Source organism: Bombus bifarius, unplaced genomic scaffold (assembly GCF_011952205.1).
Source record: "Bombus bifarius isolate JDL3187 unplaced genomic scaffold, Bbif_JDL3187 scf7180000010271, whole genome shotgun sequence".
NCBI lineage: Eukaryota > Metazoa > Arthropoda > Insecta > Hymenoptera > Apidae > Bombus > Bombus bifarius.
In genome coordinates this window covers 1,540,019-1,556,221 of record NW_022885586.1, presented here as the reverse complement: position 1 = coordinate 1,556,221, position 16,203 = coordinate 1,540,019, and the positions used below count along the sequence as shown (strand labels likewise).

The window sequence follows — 16,203 nt, the reverse complement described above, 5'->3', positions numbered from 1 at the left end:
TTTATCACATTATCGACTTTGGTTATTATTCAAGCTAAATAGCAATGAAAAATATTTTGCTTTGACTGCTAATACTAACTCACAACGCGCTATAAATAAATGTAAATCAGAACACGGTGCGTGAATATTGTGCTCGTGGAATTACGTCTGACTATAAAGTCAGAAAATTAATTGAAAATTTTATCGAGAACCTTGAAATTTTATTCACCGGAAACTCCTAAAAAATTGCAAAGATACGAAACCATAACTACGTTACCAAAACTAAGTTTTAATGCTTAAACTTGAAGTTTGTACTTCATCGACATATTGATATTTTGCTATGTGGTATTACACATAACTTTGACTACGCATCTTATTATGTACACAAGTACGTTACTTTCTTTCAATTTAATGTTGGTATACGTGTATACTACACGTTCATTCTCTAGTTAGGAAGACGGATCCAAGTATGATATCATCCATGACGTCACTCGTGCTATGGTTGGAAACGTAAGTCTGCACCTCAGTCATTCGCAGGCGATCAAGGCGCGACCACCTACCTTATTAAGGTCAGTGTGAGATTTGTATACATTCCGCCTATTATTGCCGGTTGTGAGACGTGAATCAGTGTAGTACAATTTTAACGATATACATTTCAATAATATAATTCCTGGGAAAAAGTACTTTACACAGCTATTATACAAAATATACGAAACAGTATTTATATAAGATCATTATGCGAAACTTATTATTATTTATATTCGCTCGAGTGTTTTGATAATGAGAAGAAAGACAGAAATTTCAAAGAATATCTCAGATTAAATAAACAACACTTGTTACGTGCTGTCAAGCTGTCTGAATTCAAATTGTTCCTATTCATACGTTTGATTAATTTGAACGAGCCTTTATATTAGATGTTATTCTTATCTTCAATTTTTTAACCTCTTCCCAACGGAAGACGAAATATCTCGCAACGCAATGTCGTTCGTGATACACTTTGGACGAGATATGTTGCAACGTAAAATCATTCGTGTGATGTTTTGTACGAGATACCTGTTTCGCGATGCATTATTGGATAACTGCGTGATGAGGTACATATTTAATAATTTCGTCTTCCTATGCGAAGGGATTAAACGATATCTTTGGCACATACAATAGCATTTTGTAAAATATGTCACTACGTTTGGTCAGATCAAAACATTATAGAATTCGATTTTTCCTTATCATGTATTATTATTAAATATACTATCAGGAATAGATAGGAACAAGATAAATATATTATGAATAAGTTGACAGGAGAACCTAACAATTATCCGGTATCATTATCGTACAATTCTTTCTTTGACACACATTCACTTAAAAATAACTGATGACTAAATTTCACACATGCTCGCCTGTAGCCATGCTAATTCGGGTGTGTTCGTGATTCGAATTCACGAAAACAGTATCGGTATATTTTGAATGGACCATGAGGTTTATTATTAAATTATGAAAATTAATTCGTGTACATAAATTCGACACGACATATTTATTTAATAAATATTTATTTTAGGTACTTTTCTGCATAAAGCTTTAATTTATTATTCTAAGTATATGACGTTTATTTTGCTTATCTTTCTTCTTTATTTATTTAAACTCGCACGATTCTTGGCCTATGAGTATTTCTCTCTTTTTTAAATACAAGGAATTAACGGTTGCGTTCAGTGTGATAAGAGGTATAATGTTTTTTTATATGACTTTATCTTCTATATCCTTAAAAATACTGGAAGGAGATGTAATTCCGACAGTTGGACGCGGTATCGATCAGTAGCAAACATTAAGGGTGCGCCGGGATGAAAGAAACGATAACGAAAGTGAATGCATCTACAATCCCTTTCTCGTACATTACTATGAATTACTGTCGCTCTCGCGTTCTATTTTTATTTATTATTTGGCAAACATTTAAACATAACGTAAGATATGTAAAAATGAGATCAATATACAAGAGTATGTATTTTCTTGGGTCGAATGAATTTCGCGAAAGAAGAAAGTCTGTCGACGAAATAAGGTTACGCCCTAAAAATCTCTGGCCTTGGCCTTCTTCTTGCCCACAGACTTTCGCTTAAATATGTATTCCGAAGTTGTTTTCCTACGAAACGCCCACAGCTGTAATGTGCTGCTTTAAAATTTCAGAGTCGATAAAGAAGGAGATGACAATGTCGCATTCGGTAACCATTAGAACTCAAACGGTAACGAGCGGTTCCACATCAGTTAACATCAATACCGGTTATTTAAAATCGTTTGGCGGTCTATTTAAATTGTTTGAAGTGGTAAGTATCTATTAGAAATGTTTTAACGTAAACTGGTACATATAAATATTCAAACGTGTCATAACTAGTTTCCCTTGTTAATTAACATATAAGATAAATACCTACGCGATATTTCTGTACAATATGCATAGTTTTATATAATATTTGTACAATATTTTTACGTATAATTAAAACTCAACCCGACGATAAATGTAATCATGAAAATCAAACTGTAGGAGCACTAACTCTGTAAAAATATGCACATATTCATCTGGATGAAAATTATTATGCTCGGAATTACGAATTGCGGAAATACTATAGTACATACAGAAACTAAATTTTGATATATTCCGACAATGAATGACATTTTAATAAAAAAAAATTCACATTTTTCAACAGAACTCGTGCCTAACAAATATCCACAACATTTTTAATCTCTTCTCTCTAATTAGGTTCCCATATCGTTATCAAAGTTCCGCTTTCATCCAAAAAAAATGAGATAAGTGTGTTTATCTTACTGAAATTCTTTCATTTTAGGCACTTGGAGTTGTGTGCGTGGCAATAGTAGCGAACAACTATGACAGCTACGTATACACCGCAGAACTATTCTTCCTCCTAATAACAACGACATTTTTGATCGGTACCTTTATTTTGCTTCTAAGTTGCTTAGCTTCCCTTACAACGTCCACTATCATTGCGAAGACTGTTTATGTAAGTTTCACACTGTGTACTTACGGTGAGGCCCAGTGCAGCCGAACAATGTGGTACGATTGCGATTTCGCAGCAGTCGAAACTCTCTAACGATACAACCACAGAATGTTCCCGACAAACGATCAAATATTGTACACTAAAAGTTAAAAGTATAGTAGAACTCCATAGGAGTTTCCCAATTTCGTAACTAAGTTTTCGTTCGTCTGCATCGGGCTTAATTAAACGAAATAATCGATGAATCAGATCAAACTAAACGATTAGACTTATGCCTCGCGTCTTTTTTTAGGAACTTCTTTATCACTCTATAGCATTTGGATTATATTTAGCTGCGTCTTTAACATACGTGGTGCATGTGAGTAATAACGTGAAAGGCCGAAGAGGATACGAAGTATTAATGGCAGCGGCAGTAAGTGAAAAGAATAAAGCCACTCTTTTTACAACCATCTGAAATTTTACTATATATTACTGTTGGCTATGTTTTCTTTTAGATTTGTGGTCTTGTAAATTCAGCGCTATATTTTCTCAGTACGATCGTTGCTCTTCGCACATACAGAATACATTAACAGTGCCTTGTAACAAGAATTCGGACAAGTTTTGAAATCATATATTCAGCTATCGTGTTTCATATATTTCGCAAACCATCGAGTCGGGCATTGTTCAATTATATAACGCGACACGCCTTTTTATACACTCTTTTCAAATTTAATAAAAGATATTTTTTTGTATGGTACTTTATACATTTTAAATATATTTATACAGTACAACCGCGATATCTCTCCTGGCTATTGAAACGTGTTATAATATCGTTCTGAAAATTGCTGCAATTTCGGAATTATTTATTTGTAAAACAGCAGGAACCGTTTTTATATACTGTGAATGCATATATTTGTATAATCAAGTACATACGCATATTTATTATAATTATATATAATTACATAGACATATATTTATTGTACTAATGTGTAACGTAATAAAAAAAAAACAAAAAAAAAAAGAACTACGGAATCCGCTGAGTTGTGCGAGTAGGTTAACGAAACCTAAGTCCAATTACCTACTCGTTTGTAGGAGAAAGCCTAGCTTTTTTCCTTTATGCACATCGGCGTGTGACTGACGTAATTATGAGTCAGAAAATTCGAGCGTAACGTCGACGAAAATGAAACTTTCGCACGGCCATTGACAGGACGTGGGTCTGCACGTAGCAACGTATGCGAGAGGAGTTTTGATAAAGCTGTACAAAGACAGAGAACAGGATACTGCGGTGCTATGCATAATGTAAGCAATTACATTGTGTATGCGAACAATCGAGGAATCTATAGATCTCATTTACATTCGTCGATCCAAAAACGATCAAACCACATCCACCATGATTCCTGTTACAAGCAAAGCCACAACGATTCTACGCCGTGAAACAAAACGAAAATCAAGAAATAAGAAAATTGCACCGATGGCTCCATTTTTTAGGAAATCGAGCTTGAAAATCTCGTCGAGTACAATATCCTGAACCGAACGTAATTAGAACTTTCTTCTCACAGATGCGAACATTTCTATGCGGTTTTATAGTCACGGGACGCACTGTAGAATCTTCGTTGCAGTTTGATTGTTTTTCAATCTACCAATATAAATCGGATCTATAGATCCTTCGTCTACATATCGCGCAAGTTTGTTATTCCTGCCTTTCGTCTTATTTTCCGACTTCTACGAATCACTTTATCGTATATATCAGCACCGAATGCAAATTTTGCTTCTCTGGTCTCTTTAAAAAACATTCCTAATCGCATGTTTCTTTTTTACGTTTCCCGTGTCGACGGTACAGCTGGTCGGCCACATATTTCGGCGCAGCACGTGCCAGAAATAGACATCGGTATCCCTTGTGTCGAATACGACGTAGGGGGTGCAACGACATTTAAAACGTTCTGCATCAACCGGAGAAAACACCCTCAGTTAGTTGCAAACAGCTCGTCGACGCGGCTCGCGTTCTTTCCTGGCTTGTTACAATAGTTGGCTGTTAGGTACGCGCACAGTATATCTGTCGATCAAACGACAATCTCAGTTTCGAGCGTGTAACGGATCATCGAGTTGATTTATCCTCTTCGTTGTAATGATGCGAATTAATCGCCGTTTAACCAATTAGGGTGATTGAACGAAGAGTCTGGGTGAACACGAGACGGTTTAACGAACCTATAAATCGCAGCCTCCTACGTGCATTTTGCAACAACTACGACCCAGGCAGGTGGAAACGAGGATCGTGAAACCAGCGTTAATCTGTAGATAGATCGGCGACGAGACGATATTATGGGTAGAAACGGAACTGGTCCGGTGATCCGGATGTCTTCTACGGGCACGCACGCTGCTGGGGGCGTAGAATGTTGTTGCTGCAGATGTTGCACGTGTATACACGTGGAATTTCTAAAAACTCCACCCGGTCTTCTAAAACTGGGCGAGACGGTGAGTTCGATGATTCGAGAAACGATTTTTTATTTATATATACAAATATTTCATATGCAGAGCTTCTCTACAAATATATAGGTCGTTCAAAAAGTTTCTTTCGTTTTATAAGGAAATAACGGATGCACAACATTTTTCGCTTTATATTATTTTATCGAATTACGTATGGTCCATTTTGTTCTATCATGATAAAGATCACAATGTGTGACAGATTATGTCTGTATAAAGATACATCGTCGTAAAAGACGTGTCTGCAAGAGAAAGACACTTTTCCTAAGACAACCTAATACTTTGCATGCTGGAGCATGTATCACGAATACGTTCGCGAACAGTGACAAATAGACGACGAACTATTCGTGAACCATCAGAATATAATGTACCTCAAAATATGATATAATGAGAAAGTGAATAAACTTGTGTATGAACTTATTACACGATCTAATAGGTATAACAATAGCAACCAACGAGATACATCTGTTTTTCAGATCGTCAGCGGACTGATACAAAGCTTGTTAATTAATTACGGTTTAAAATACAGTACAACGATCGGTTCAGCTTTCGAAGGGTCTTTAACTACGTCTTCCGCCTGTTTCTTAACATCAGCGGTATTACTCGCCTGCTACATCGTGTCCGAAAAATCCTACAGACTGATTCGATCATCTATATTTGTACGTTAAACTTGTACAGCGTGATTTATCGGTCGTAAAGAATCATCCTCATATGTTGCGCTTATTCGCGCGTATAATACACAGTATCTTAAACGCTATTAAGCGTTCAAACATCCGTAGTCTACAACTAACATAACCAGAAATGACATTTTATTCTCTTCTAGGAATTGATGTTCAATGCATTAGCATCCTTCCTGTATTTAAGCTCGGCTTCCTATTTGGCATTTTCCACGAAGCTATTTCTACTTCCAGAATATTACATAAGGCCAGGGTTCGACGTTTATCCTGCAATGTCAGCCGCTTACGTACGTATTCTATCCTTAACAACGATATCTGTTTGTGCGTTCGTTCTTGAAATCGTCCTGGTACTTTCGTAGATTATGAGTGGTTTTGTTGGAATACTACACGGGGCAGACGCATATTTCTCTTACAGGCATTATAAGAGCGGAAGATGAACCGGAGGGGGAGTGAAATGTATAAAAACATCGCACGATTCGTGACCGAATCAAGATCCAAATACAGCGTACAATGTACAAGGTGAGTAATACGTATAATTCGAACCAAATTCTCTTTAACATATCCGCTGCTACTGACGCATACGTTGCGTCCATTCAATTATTTAAGTAACGCAACCGTTGCATTTAATCTTCGTGTTCGAATCTGTCGCGTCTAGATTCGAATCTAGTTGAAAGTATGCTGCTCTTGTTTCTCAAAATAGATGGTTCGAATCCAATTATACTGGAAATAAAAAAATTCTTCGAGAATGGTTCTTTAAACAGTCGTATCGTAGCAGCAGCGGATTTGCTTAATCGTATCGAAACTGTTCTTCAAAAATTAATTTGTGTTTTTTCATTTTACGCGCATGGTTCGTTTCAACGTCAAAACGAAACTATATAGTTACAGAAACTATATCCACGTCAACGATCAATCGAGAAAGACCTTTATTTAAACACTTATGTTAAATTAATACGCGTAGCATTCCAAAATTATGTAACGAACGAAAATGTTATAAAAATATAGAAAACGAGCGTCGTATTTATTTAGATCCTCCTTATTCTTAATCCTTTGCAAGTAACGTCAAAGATAAGGACTATCAATTTCAATAATGCGAGATAATTCCTGAAGCATGAGTCAAATTACAGGAATCTTCTTCCGTGCATACGTCACTTTTTTCATTCACGCGCATTACTATAGAAAGTCTAGATTTCGGTGAAAATTTTCAAACGAAATTCCAATTTCGATTTTTACCAACCTGGAAACATTCGCTGCGTCGATATCCTTTTTCGCATTACCTGAACACAAAAAGCAACCAAATATCAATGCTCAATGTCTGGATATTTCCATGATGTTTTGTGCACTCCTTTACGCTACATAGGAAAGTTCACATCAGATGTTGAATATCTGATACGGAGTGTGCGAGTTGTATAGAAAATGTACATACAAACTGTAGAGTCTAACACGCAACTTTTTGGTTGTTAGATACCGAAATGAATTATTGGTTTGTGAGATACATAGAATGATATAGAATGTGAGATGCGATGGAACGCGTGCATGTGGAACACGAGGTTTTATCTTGTATCTTCCATTCGCTCTTCACGCAAAGAATCGTCTCTTTTTCGGCCGTATTACGATTTCCGGAACAGCCTGTATAAACGCGCAAAACTATCCAGAGCGCATATAATACACAAAAATATATAAAATCCGGAAAGCAAACTCTTTATTATAATATTTAGAGGGCGAGACGAATCTCTACGTAATGTTCATTTCTTAAGTTGCGTTCATGAAAATGTGAATTTGTTTACTCGTTAAAGTAGAATGTCGAGTACGTGTCATACCGAAGTCGTACAAGCTAAAGTTTAGCGTTTCGCTACAAAAAAACGAATAAACAACGAATCGAGCGAAAATGAACACAACGACGTTGAACATCGTCAAATACGTTCCTTTAATCCTATTATAAATCTAATCTAAGATGATGACGAAGATGAATGACGACGAATAATTTCGAAGAGGACTGTACAAAGCCGTGCAGGTCGTTTCAATAATTTTCGTACCAGGTTATCCGTGGATCACAGGCGCACAGTGAATGGAAGTTATACGTTGCGTCGGTCCTCACGGACTCTCCGATCGAGACCGTGAGGTTTCTCTTTCCTCTCTGCCCCACCTTTCTCTTCTCGCAATCCACGAAGCGTAGCTAGAGTCTCTCTTTCTTCTTCTTCTTCCCCCATTACTCTCTATCTTCCTTTCGTGTTCGCGGTTTCCGTTGCTCTCGTAGAGGCCTCACCAAGCGTATTGCTTGACTCAAGGCATGTGGCCGACAGTTTACTTCGTGATTTCGAACCGGTCGATTCGTAGACGATTCCGAACGCTTCTTCGTGAACAAGGTGAAATAACAGAAGAACAGTTCGATCATTATGGGGGTACGCGTTAGGAGTATCAATGACAGTCTCAGGCTCGCGTCCACGACAAAAGGTAATTTATTTGAAATAATAAGGATTCTAGCCATGAGTTATATCGTACGTGTCCTGTGCATTTTTCCACATTTGCGTGCCCCACGAGCTTGATAAATCGAAGTATTATTAGGAATCGATAGGAATCAAAAGGAATTGGTAGGAAATAATAGACACTTGGACAGTGTTGACGAACAGTGCTCGTTACGTGTATCGGTATATTAGAGAAAGATGGAGCAAGTACATACAATAGAGCAAAGAATAAATAATTAGACTGTGAATATTTATGCACCTTTCGCAGGTATGGAAATTTATATAATACACAGCGATGTGCAAAAGTTTTCAGGTAAATGGATCTTTCACTTTATATTCTGTGAGGAATATGTATTTTCATTTTAAGTTTAAATTTAAATTTCAAATTTAAATTAAATCTCTTATTTAATTTAAATTTAATTAACGTTATACTGCTATATAACAGATGTTTGTTCCTTTTATTATTTTCTTCTACTTATCGCGGCTTTATGGCCCAAAGCCAGTTAAAATTCTCTTAGATCCCTTCTGGAACAAAAACTGAACAGTTTGAAATACAAAGTACATATACATATATGTATGTGTGTGTGTGTGTGTGTATACAAATATACAGAATATTCAAAGTACTCGTTACAGTGTTTAGGAGATGAAACGAATTTTTGTTTAGACTCCTCTTTCTTATTTATATTAAGAAAAATGTGAATTTTCGCGTAAATATCTAATCTAATTATAATACGACACGGTGTCAATCGTATGACACGTTCAAAATGAAAAATTCTAGTCAACTGCTCGGCTTTCTTCCCTACTTTCTAAAAAATTACTGCAAACCCTACGCGAATTCATACGCGAAACTCAACAGGTGGCACGTCGCTTCTCTTTCGTTCGCATTCTTCCACGTAAGGCAAGGGACCGTGCAAAGGGCAAAATGTAGTTAAGCGTATGCGTGTAAAAAATTGTTCCGGTTTTTCTAGTCGGATACCTCGTTCCTCTCACAGTTGCAAAGCAAAAACTAGTTAAACCACGAGATCGAACTGTATCGGTATCGATGCTTTCTCTGGGTACGAGCGTAGCTATTTCCTTTAGATCAACGTCGATGTACGGTGATTCGCATTAATATTCCGCTGTTTCCTGGAATTTGAGGATTTTTCGAGCATCTCTCAGAAGTTAAACCGACCAACTTGGCTTCCTGTTAATTTCCTACATTTAATTTAATAATTTAATCGCCTAAGTATAAGCAATGTTCGTTTATTCGATCAAAATTCGATTGTCAAGAAACAAATATGCAGTCCATAAGTTTGTTACATCGCGACAGGATGATTGCGATAAACAATACGAACAACAATTAACAGTAAATTCCAATGTAAAAAAGAAATGCAAAAAGAAAACTGCGTTCGCAAGATATATGTTAGCACTAATTAAAAAGTATTTGTTCCAATGAAGAAACGATTTGTTAACTGTCATAAACGAAAGTATATGATGTAATATGATTGCGAATTATCGTAAATCAACGTCCAGCTCCATTTTCTAAAATAATCAATCTCTTACGAGAGAATATTCCGATTACATCTATATAGGTTGACATAATAAAAGGAAAAGTTAATCAGGTTAGTAGCAGAAAAGCATGCAAATATTTGCTTGTAACAAACTCACGGATATGCTACGTGTACGTGTATGAGCATTAAAGATCGTGGTATTGGAGGAAGGATTGGTGCTGGTACGGACAGGTGCCGATAAAATCTCAGACTTTGTTAACTTGTCGTGATCGCACAAATTTAATAACAGTTATACGATCGGGCTATTCGTTTCGACGAAAATTATTATCATGATCGTTGTAGTACTTAATGGTAATGCGCAATAAGCGAAAGCATTTCTGTGAAGTGTACAAAGTAAATAGAAATATACCAATTACTTTCTTCTTTTAAGAGTAGGCTCGTAAAATCAAACGAAGACGTAAACCATTCCGTTTATTAATGACACGTAACTTTTTACGTATTTGCTTATCTAGAACGTTGATATCAATACGTTTGACATATACGCCTCTTGTATTTAATCGCGGGGCGTTGAACATCATTTCCATTGGGAAAATACGTCACGTATTACTATCGTAATCTCTTTAATTTAATTTATTATAATCGATACGCGATGAATTTCATTGTAAAATAATCTGAATATCGATTGATTTTCTTCGGTGCACGTGGTTTGATTTCGCGCAGTCAGCCCGTTAAGTTCAGAGAGAAGAAATTTACGCGATACGAGGAAAATCATGCGATAGGGATAACAACGACAAAGAGGTCTTTTCATGACGTTTTTCACTTTTTTCCGATACGATCGCGAACAAATAACATATTTATCATAAACGAGTTGTCGCTTCGAAACTATAGGAAGTAAATTTCTTTCGTAATTCTGCTGCCTGGCAAATTTACATATCCGTGTAAACGATTGCTTCGCCAATCATACGTGCTTTCTTATTATGCAGTTTTATCGCAAAATAAGTTTCAAATTTAATTTATACATTCCAGAATTCTTCCACGTAATACCATTTCTCCTTTATTAACGTATCAGCGAACTGAGCTAATGAAAATGCACTCGAATATTTTCTAATGTTTTCAAATTTCCATACTTGCCCATCGACTTTTTTAGACGATTTTCAAATAATATATATTCATTATTGTACAAGCAAATAACAAATATCGCCTTGGTCATTAGTTTCTCGTTAAATTGTTATTCTATTTGATTTTACATGTTTCATATTTCTCACTAATTTGTTATCATGTTTCTTCTTATATGTCTTACTCATGCTGTTGTTATAAGTTCGAATACTTCTAAGCGGTAGCGAACACGCGATAATGATATCTTTCGAATAGTTTTAACACGAGATTCCCGTATGGAAGTCGTCTGGCTGGGTTTCAATGGACAGTCCCGACCCTTCTTCCATTTCCTGCAGTCGTCGAATGTGATCAGGGTGGCGTACGTGCCCGAAAAGACGTCATCCACAAGTTCTTCCCAGGAACGGAAGGCACGCGGTGACGTCAATCGCGTCGAATCATTAAATCTCTTATCCTCGTTTCCTATGTCCAAATGCGCATCTATCGCGTGAAAATCAAATACACCAACAACGCTTGTTCATACGCGTGTGTTGCAACGATCGAACCTCGCGGTACTGTTGTTCGGTCGTTGACCGGAAATTTATGTAACTCGAGCAATTATCACCAGGTAGGCACGAAATGGTCTGTAAACTTTTTCAGCAATTCCTTTCCAGGTAGAAGATTCTTTCAATTCTCTTAGGTTCCACTAATTCCCATGGATACATACGGAGTTCGCCTTCCGTTCATTAAAAAGAATATAATACTTGATATCTATCTGAGAATAAATTTTTATAACTCCGGAAGGTTGTTTTATACCAAAAAGAAGATAGCATATATATATATATATATATATATATATATATATATATATATATATGGAATATATATGAAATAAATATATATATATATATATATATCAATAGCTTCTCGTTGCAGAATATAATTGGAGATGGATAACGCAACCATCTGGAATACCATCAGCTAATGAATTATTCGAGATAACGTTCAGGAACGTATTTTGTGTTTCAGGAGAAGTGTCGTGGTCAACGACAGAGGAGCCTTTTACTCCCGAAGAAGAGGACGCGATAGTAACACTGGTGGTAATCGTGATCGGTATCATAGTAGCTATAGTGGTACTGTTTTCGATGGGAATTTTCATCGATTGCAAACACCAGTACGTAAAAGTATCGAATATCGTTTCTTCTTTAACATTGTTTTAGCAATAAGTTGGTGCTACTCGAGAAGACATTGTGTAAAACAAATTAATAAAATAAGCAACGAACAACTTAGGAATAAAGTAATATACGCGTACTACTGAATTATTACGAAGTTGCTATTGTACAAAGATTATAAAATTAAGAATGTTCATATCGGTCGGACAAATTTCCTACCTTTTTGACGGGTACAAGTTATATCCTCGTAGAAATCGAGGTGGCAGCGGATGAGCTGTGTAAGACGTATTTCACTGTTTATCGCGTCACTAACGACGAGAAAAGTGGTCTATTTTCAAATGTAGATCGCTTAAGAATTGTTTATTACCGAATCTGCGAATTACAAGACAAACTGCATATACAACGACGAGGAAAATTATCGGTGTAAACCAGATTTTAGATCTGAATCGGAACTTGCAGTTTCTTATGCACGTGGTCTTTATCATAATCATTTTAAATAATAGATAATCTTGCAGGATCATTAAGCAGCTGCGTAATAAAACTATATAAAAAATATACATATGCAAGGAATTAGGTTTGGCGAAGAGTTTCAATTAACTTAAAATTGATATAGTAACGTCTTTATAGTAAATAGTCTAGGAACGATATAAGAACCATCGTAGAGATTCTAATTAGACAAAAATTTCCTACTTCGTTGCAAAGCATTATTCCGGATGAAGGCTCATAGCTGCTTTAGGAAGTAAAATCGACGTTATAACTGTTTTCAACACCTGCTTTCTATACTTTGCAAAAAATCGAATAAAACGTGCTCTGTTTCAGCAATTCGCGCAGAAGTTGACAAAATAAGCTGACTTGTGCTAATATTCTTTTTCGTCGTTATATATACGTGCACCTTGACCCAAATATTTTATCTACTCAAATAACCCTACGTCGTCTTATTACCGAGCTGCGCGGATATTTATGTAAATTCATATTTTTACGAATGTAGGAACAGCGAATTAGAAAAAAGCGAAACCCAGGTGGAAGATTACTTTTTCTACTGAATATTATAGAAAGCTTTATACTTTCAGACACTTCACATATTCTTCTATATCCTGGGCATATTTGCATTTTCAAATTTTCCCACGAATGTTCAAGAACTAGCTCTACCTACCGGCAAAATAAAGCAACGACCGATTATTTCATTTCGTTGCAGAAAGAAGGCCGTTTTAAAGAAAAAGAAGCTGAAATTGAAGATGCCACCGTTACCTCGAACGAGGATGAGCCAAAAGGAGGACGCGAAATCTTTAGCAGCAGATATGTGCCCAACCGGTGCCAGTGACGCTGGCTTAAGGACGCGCGATGCCATAGTCTGACACCTTTTGCGATACGTCCATCTCCAACGCGAATGAGAGCCACTGGTAATCTTCATCGAACTTCGTCGTCGGATCGAGAGCAAACGATTTTCGAGATAATGGTAGGTTAGAATTTTCAAAAACGAACGAAAAGGAATTTCGCGATACACCAGGACGACGTCGGTGTTCGCGTTGACTAAATGTGAATGGAGCAGGCTTATCGTGCTTGGAGTGGGACGCGAAAAAATTTTGCAAACGGTGCATAGCAATCGAAGAAGTTCATTAATCATTCGACGTCATCCGCATAACTGTGATTTACATATTTCTATTTATCTTTCGATCGCATCGATCTCTTATCGTGGCTGCTCTGCAAAGTTTTTCCTCGCGAGGAGGAAACGTAAGAAGAAATTTCTTAAAGAACTTTGAAGCTGATGAAACATTATACGTACAGTCTCAGTGATCGCTCGAATTACTAAATACTATTCGTTCGATCGTCTAATCTTGGAATCGTAAAATACGAAAAAATGCGAATTCGAATCTATACGAAGGTATGTGCAGTGGCTCACGAAAATATTCGAACACTACAAACATCTTTTACGAATATAATATCACGTGCGTTATACGAAACATTTTGAAATTTCATTGGCGTCGTAATGATATGCTGCTATCGTGATTATATCGATGAAGTTTGAAATAAATCTGATAGTATATACAAAAATTACAAGATATTTTGTACAAGCATTTACAGAGTTCACAAAGATTGACATAAATTTGAAGTAGACGAATGTCCATTATAACGATAGGCCTAAATATTTAATTGGTTCCTTTTAACGCTTATTATATGTTTAGGACTATTCATTAAGGCTACTCGTGTCGCATAATTTTTAAACATACACATGTTTGCAGTAAATATCTTGACAGTTGATATGATCCAGTTTGATATAATCATGACAATTGTGACTCATTACACTGATAATAAAATTTCAAAATCATTAATATAATACATACGATATAATAATGAAAGCTGTCAATCTAGGATAAGCGTTAAACACTTTTGCAAATCACTATGAACACATTTTACCGCCAATCGAATCAAACAGAGTCGAATAAAATTGTATCGAATATGAATGTTTATATTCGTAGGTTATCGTCAAGCGCTCTCCTAAGGTCTAGTCATTCATTCGGCCTTGTAACAACACGGTAATTTTGTCAATGCTTCGTAAATCGATCAGCGATTAAGAAATTCGCCGAAAATATTGATGTTAATCGCGAATACATTCCCTTATCAAATAATTGTACGATACCTGTTTACGCCAGCGTACTCAATAAAAATTGTATATTACTTTTAGACCAGCTATCTATTTATACGCATATTACGTGTACATACAACAGGATAAATGTATATAAATCTATTGTCAAAAATAAAAGATTTTATTATCTTGCATTTGTGTGATTTGATCAGGCACATATACAATGATACAAGGACACAGTGGAAATCGTGTGATGTAAAATTTTCTTGCCTTCGTAAAAGTCTTACGTAGAGATAAAATTTTATCAAAACGCATTCTTATCGAATTACACCAACGTTTAATAAAAACACATTACCTGCTTATCATACAATCTGAATGAACATGTATAACGATTTGTTATTTCGAGTCAACGACAGCACATATATATATATATATATCATCTGGATCCGTATCTATCAAAATATAAAAATATTGGTTGATAATAAAACCCTATTATGCGAATCACAGTCTAATTGGAAATGCGATTGGCATCGTCTTGTTTGTTTTCTTCAGGTTTCTGCGTTATTGCTTATATTTCTAAAACCGAATCGATCTTGACCTATTAAATCAACTTTGCTTTTCACCCTGGAATGCGTCACCACATACGGCCAAGGACCATTGCCAAAAGAGCCATTCGAACGTAGACACCATTTTCAGCCTGCCGGAAGTACGCGGCACGTGGGTCCGTGTCAAATTCTGTACTGATTTCGTTCACTCGTGGCAAGGGATGCATCACTACCATCTTCCTCTTCGCGCGAGACATCAATTGCGGAGTTATTACGAAATGACCGCAAACCTGTAAAAAAAACGAGCATTTAGATACACGAACGTGATACAACGTTTTGTTTTGTCTCAAACTAATGCTTTTAAAGCCCCGTACAGATTAATTCGGTAAGTAACTTATTTATTGCTACCTGAATTATTCCTTTAAATCCTTCTGCTCTTATCTTTGTTAATCGAACGTCTTGCATTTTTGTTATGTTTATGATTAGATAATAGAATCGTATTACTGGCATTTGAAAGACTCGAATTTAATTAAGTTCGCTAGTCCAAGCGATGCTTCGTGATTTCCAATGCTCTTGCGAAATAAACAAATCTTAAGGCCAAAGAAATATCTCTTTGTGCAAGAAACTTAATCTTACGAACGCTCTATTATCTTTCTCTTCTTTAAGTAACAATTAATAAGTTTATCTTGATAATAAGGCCTTGATCGAGGTCGCATTTAATAATCGAACTATCTTGCAAGATTAACGAT

General features: G+C 36.1%; 4 protein-coding genes across 7 annotated transcripts in view; 3 read left to right on the top strand and 1 right to left on the bottom strand.

Annotated features, from left to right (window-relative positions):
- The first annotated feature begins 404 nt into the window (after positions 1–404).
- On the top strand, positions 405–3,739 carry LOC117216465. 2 transcript variants are annotated; one of them, XM_033463172.1, is made up of 5 exons: positions 405–548; positions 2,152–2,288; positions 2,805–2,978; positions 3,265–3,384; positions 3,467–3,739. In XM_033463172.1, the coding sequence occupies exons 2-5, from the start codon at positions 2,169–2,171 to the stop codon at positions 3,539–3,541; spliced, it is 489 nt and encodes a 162-aa protein (XP_033319063.1). In that variant the 5' UTR covers positions 405–548; positions 2,152–2,168; the 3' UTR covers positions 3,542–3,739. The 2 variants fall into 2 exon arrangements, with proteins under 2 accessions (XP_033319063.1, XP_033319064.1); XM_033463173.1 differs by lacking the exon at positions 405–548 and adding an exon at positions 638–659.
- A 205-nt stretch (positions 3,740–3,944) lies between these two features.
- Positions 3,945–7,137, top strand: LOC117216463 (protein singles bar). Of its 3 annotated transcripts, XR_004489370.1 has the most exons (6): positions 4,430–4,987; positions 5,110–5,423; positions 5,909–6,091; positions 6,256–6,396; positions 6,469–6,628; positions 6,989–7,137. XR_004489370.1 is itself a non-coding variant. In XM_033463169.1 (4 exons), the coding sequence occupies exons 1-4, from the start codon at positions 5,271–5,273 to the stop codon at positions 6,531–6,533; spliced, it is 486 nt and encodes a 161-aa protein (XP_033319060.1). In that variant the 5' UTR covers positions 3,945–5,270; the 3' UTR covers positions 6,534–6,609. The 3 variants fall into 3 exon arrangements, 1 of the variants encoding a protein (XP_033319060.1); XR_004489369.1 differs by having other exon boundaries at positions 4,430–5,423; XM_033463169.1 differs by lacking the exon at positions 6,989–7,137 and having other exon boundaries at positions 3,945–5,423; positions 6,525–6,609.
- Positions 7,138–8,177: 1,040 nt separating this feature from the next.
- Positions 8,178–15,103, top strand: LOC117216466. Its single transcript, XM_033463174.1, has 3 exons — positions 8,178–8,560; positions 12,183–12,327; positions 13,521–15,103. The coding sequence occupies exons 1-3, from the start codon at positions 8,503–8,505 to the stop codon at positions 13,678–13,680; spliced, it is 363 nt and encodes a 120-aa protein (XP_033319065.1). The 5' UTR covers positions 8,178–8,502; the 3' UTR covers positions 13,681–15,103.
- Positions 15,072–16,203, bottom strand: part of LOC117216456 (CAD protein) — a 22,967-nt gene continuing 21,835 nt past the window's right edge. Inside the window, exon 26 of the mRNA XM_033463157.1 lies at positions 15,072–15,744. Within this exon, the coding sequence (XP_033319048.1) occupies positions 15,544–15,744 (201 nt within the window). The 3' untranslated portion in view covers positions 15,072–15,543. The remainder of the gene's footprint in view (positions 15,745–16,203) is intronic.

Excerpts from the sequence above, each read along its gene's own strand:
- LOC117216463 (XM_033463169.1), top strand. The coding sequence starts at position 5,271 with ATGGGTAGAAACGGAACTGGTCCGGTGATCCGGATGTCTTCTACGGGC. Across the intron at positions 5,424-5,908 it reads TTCTAAAACTGGGCGAGACG|ATCGTCAGCGGACTGATACA; the intron begins GTGAGTTCGATG and ends TCTGTTTTTCAG. Across the intron at positions 6,092-6,255 it reads TGATTCGATCATCTATATTT|GAATTGATGTTCAATGCATT; the intron begins GTACGTTAAACT and ends ATTCTCTTCTAG.
- LOC117216466 (XM_033463174.1), top strand. The coding sequence starts at position 8,503 with ATGGGGGTACGCGTTAGGAGTATCAATGACAGTCTCAGGCTCGCGTCC. Across the intron at positions 8,561-12,182 it reads GCTCGCGTCCACGACAAAAG|GAGAAGTGTCGTGGTCAACG; the intron begins GTAATTTATTTG and ends TTTGTGTTTCAG. Across the intron at positions 12,328-13,520 it reads TTCATCGATTGCAAACACCA|AAAGAAGGCCGTTTTAAAGA; the intron begins GTACGTAAAAGT and ends ATTTCGTTGCAG.
- LOC117216465 (XM_033463172.1), top strand. The coding sequence starts at position 2,169 with ATGACAATGTCGCATTCGGTAACCATTAGAACTCAAACGGTAACGAGC. Across the intron at positions 2,289-2,804 it reads TATTTAAATTGTTTGAAGTG|GCACTTGGAGTTGTGTGCGT; the intron begins GTAAGTATCTAT and ends CTTTCATTTTAG. Across the intron at positions 3,385-3,466 it reads AAGTATTAATGGCAGCGGCA|ATTTGTGGTCTTGTAAATTC; the intron begins GTAAGTGAAAAG and ends GTTTTCTTTTAG.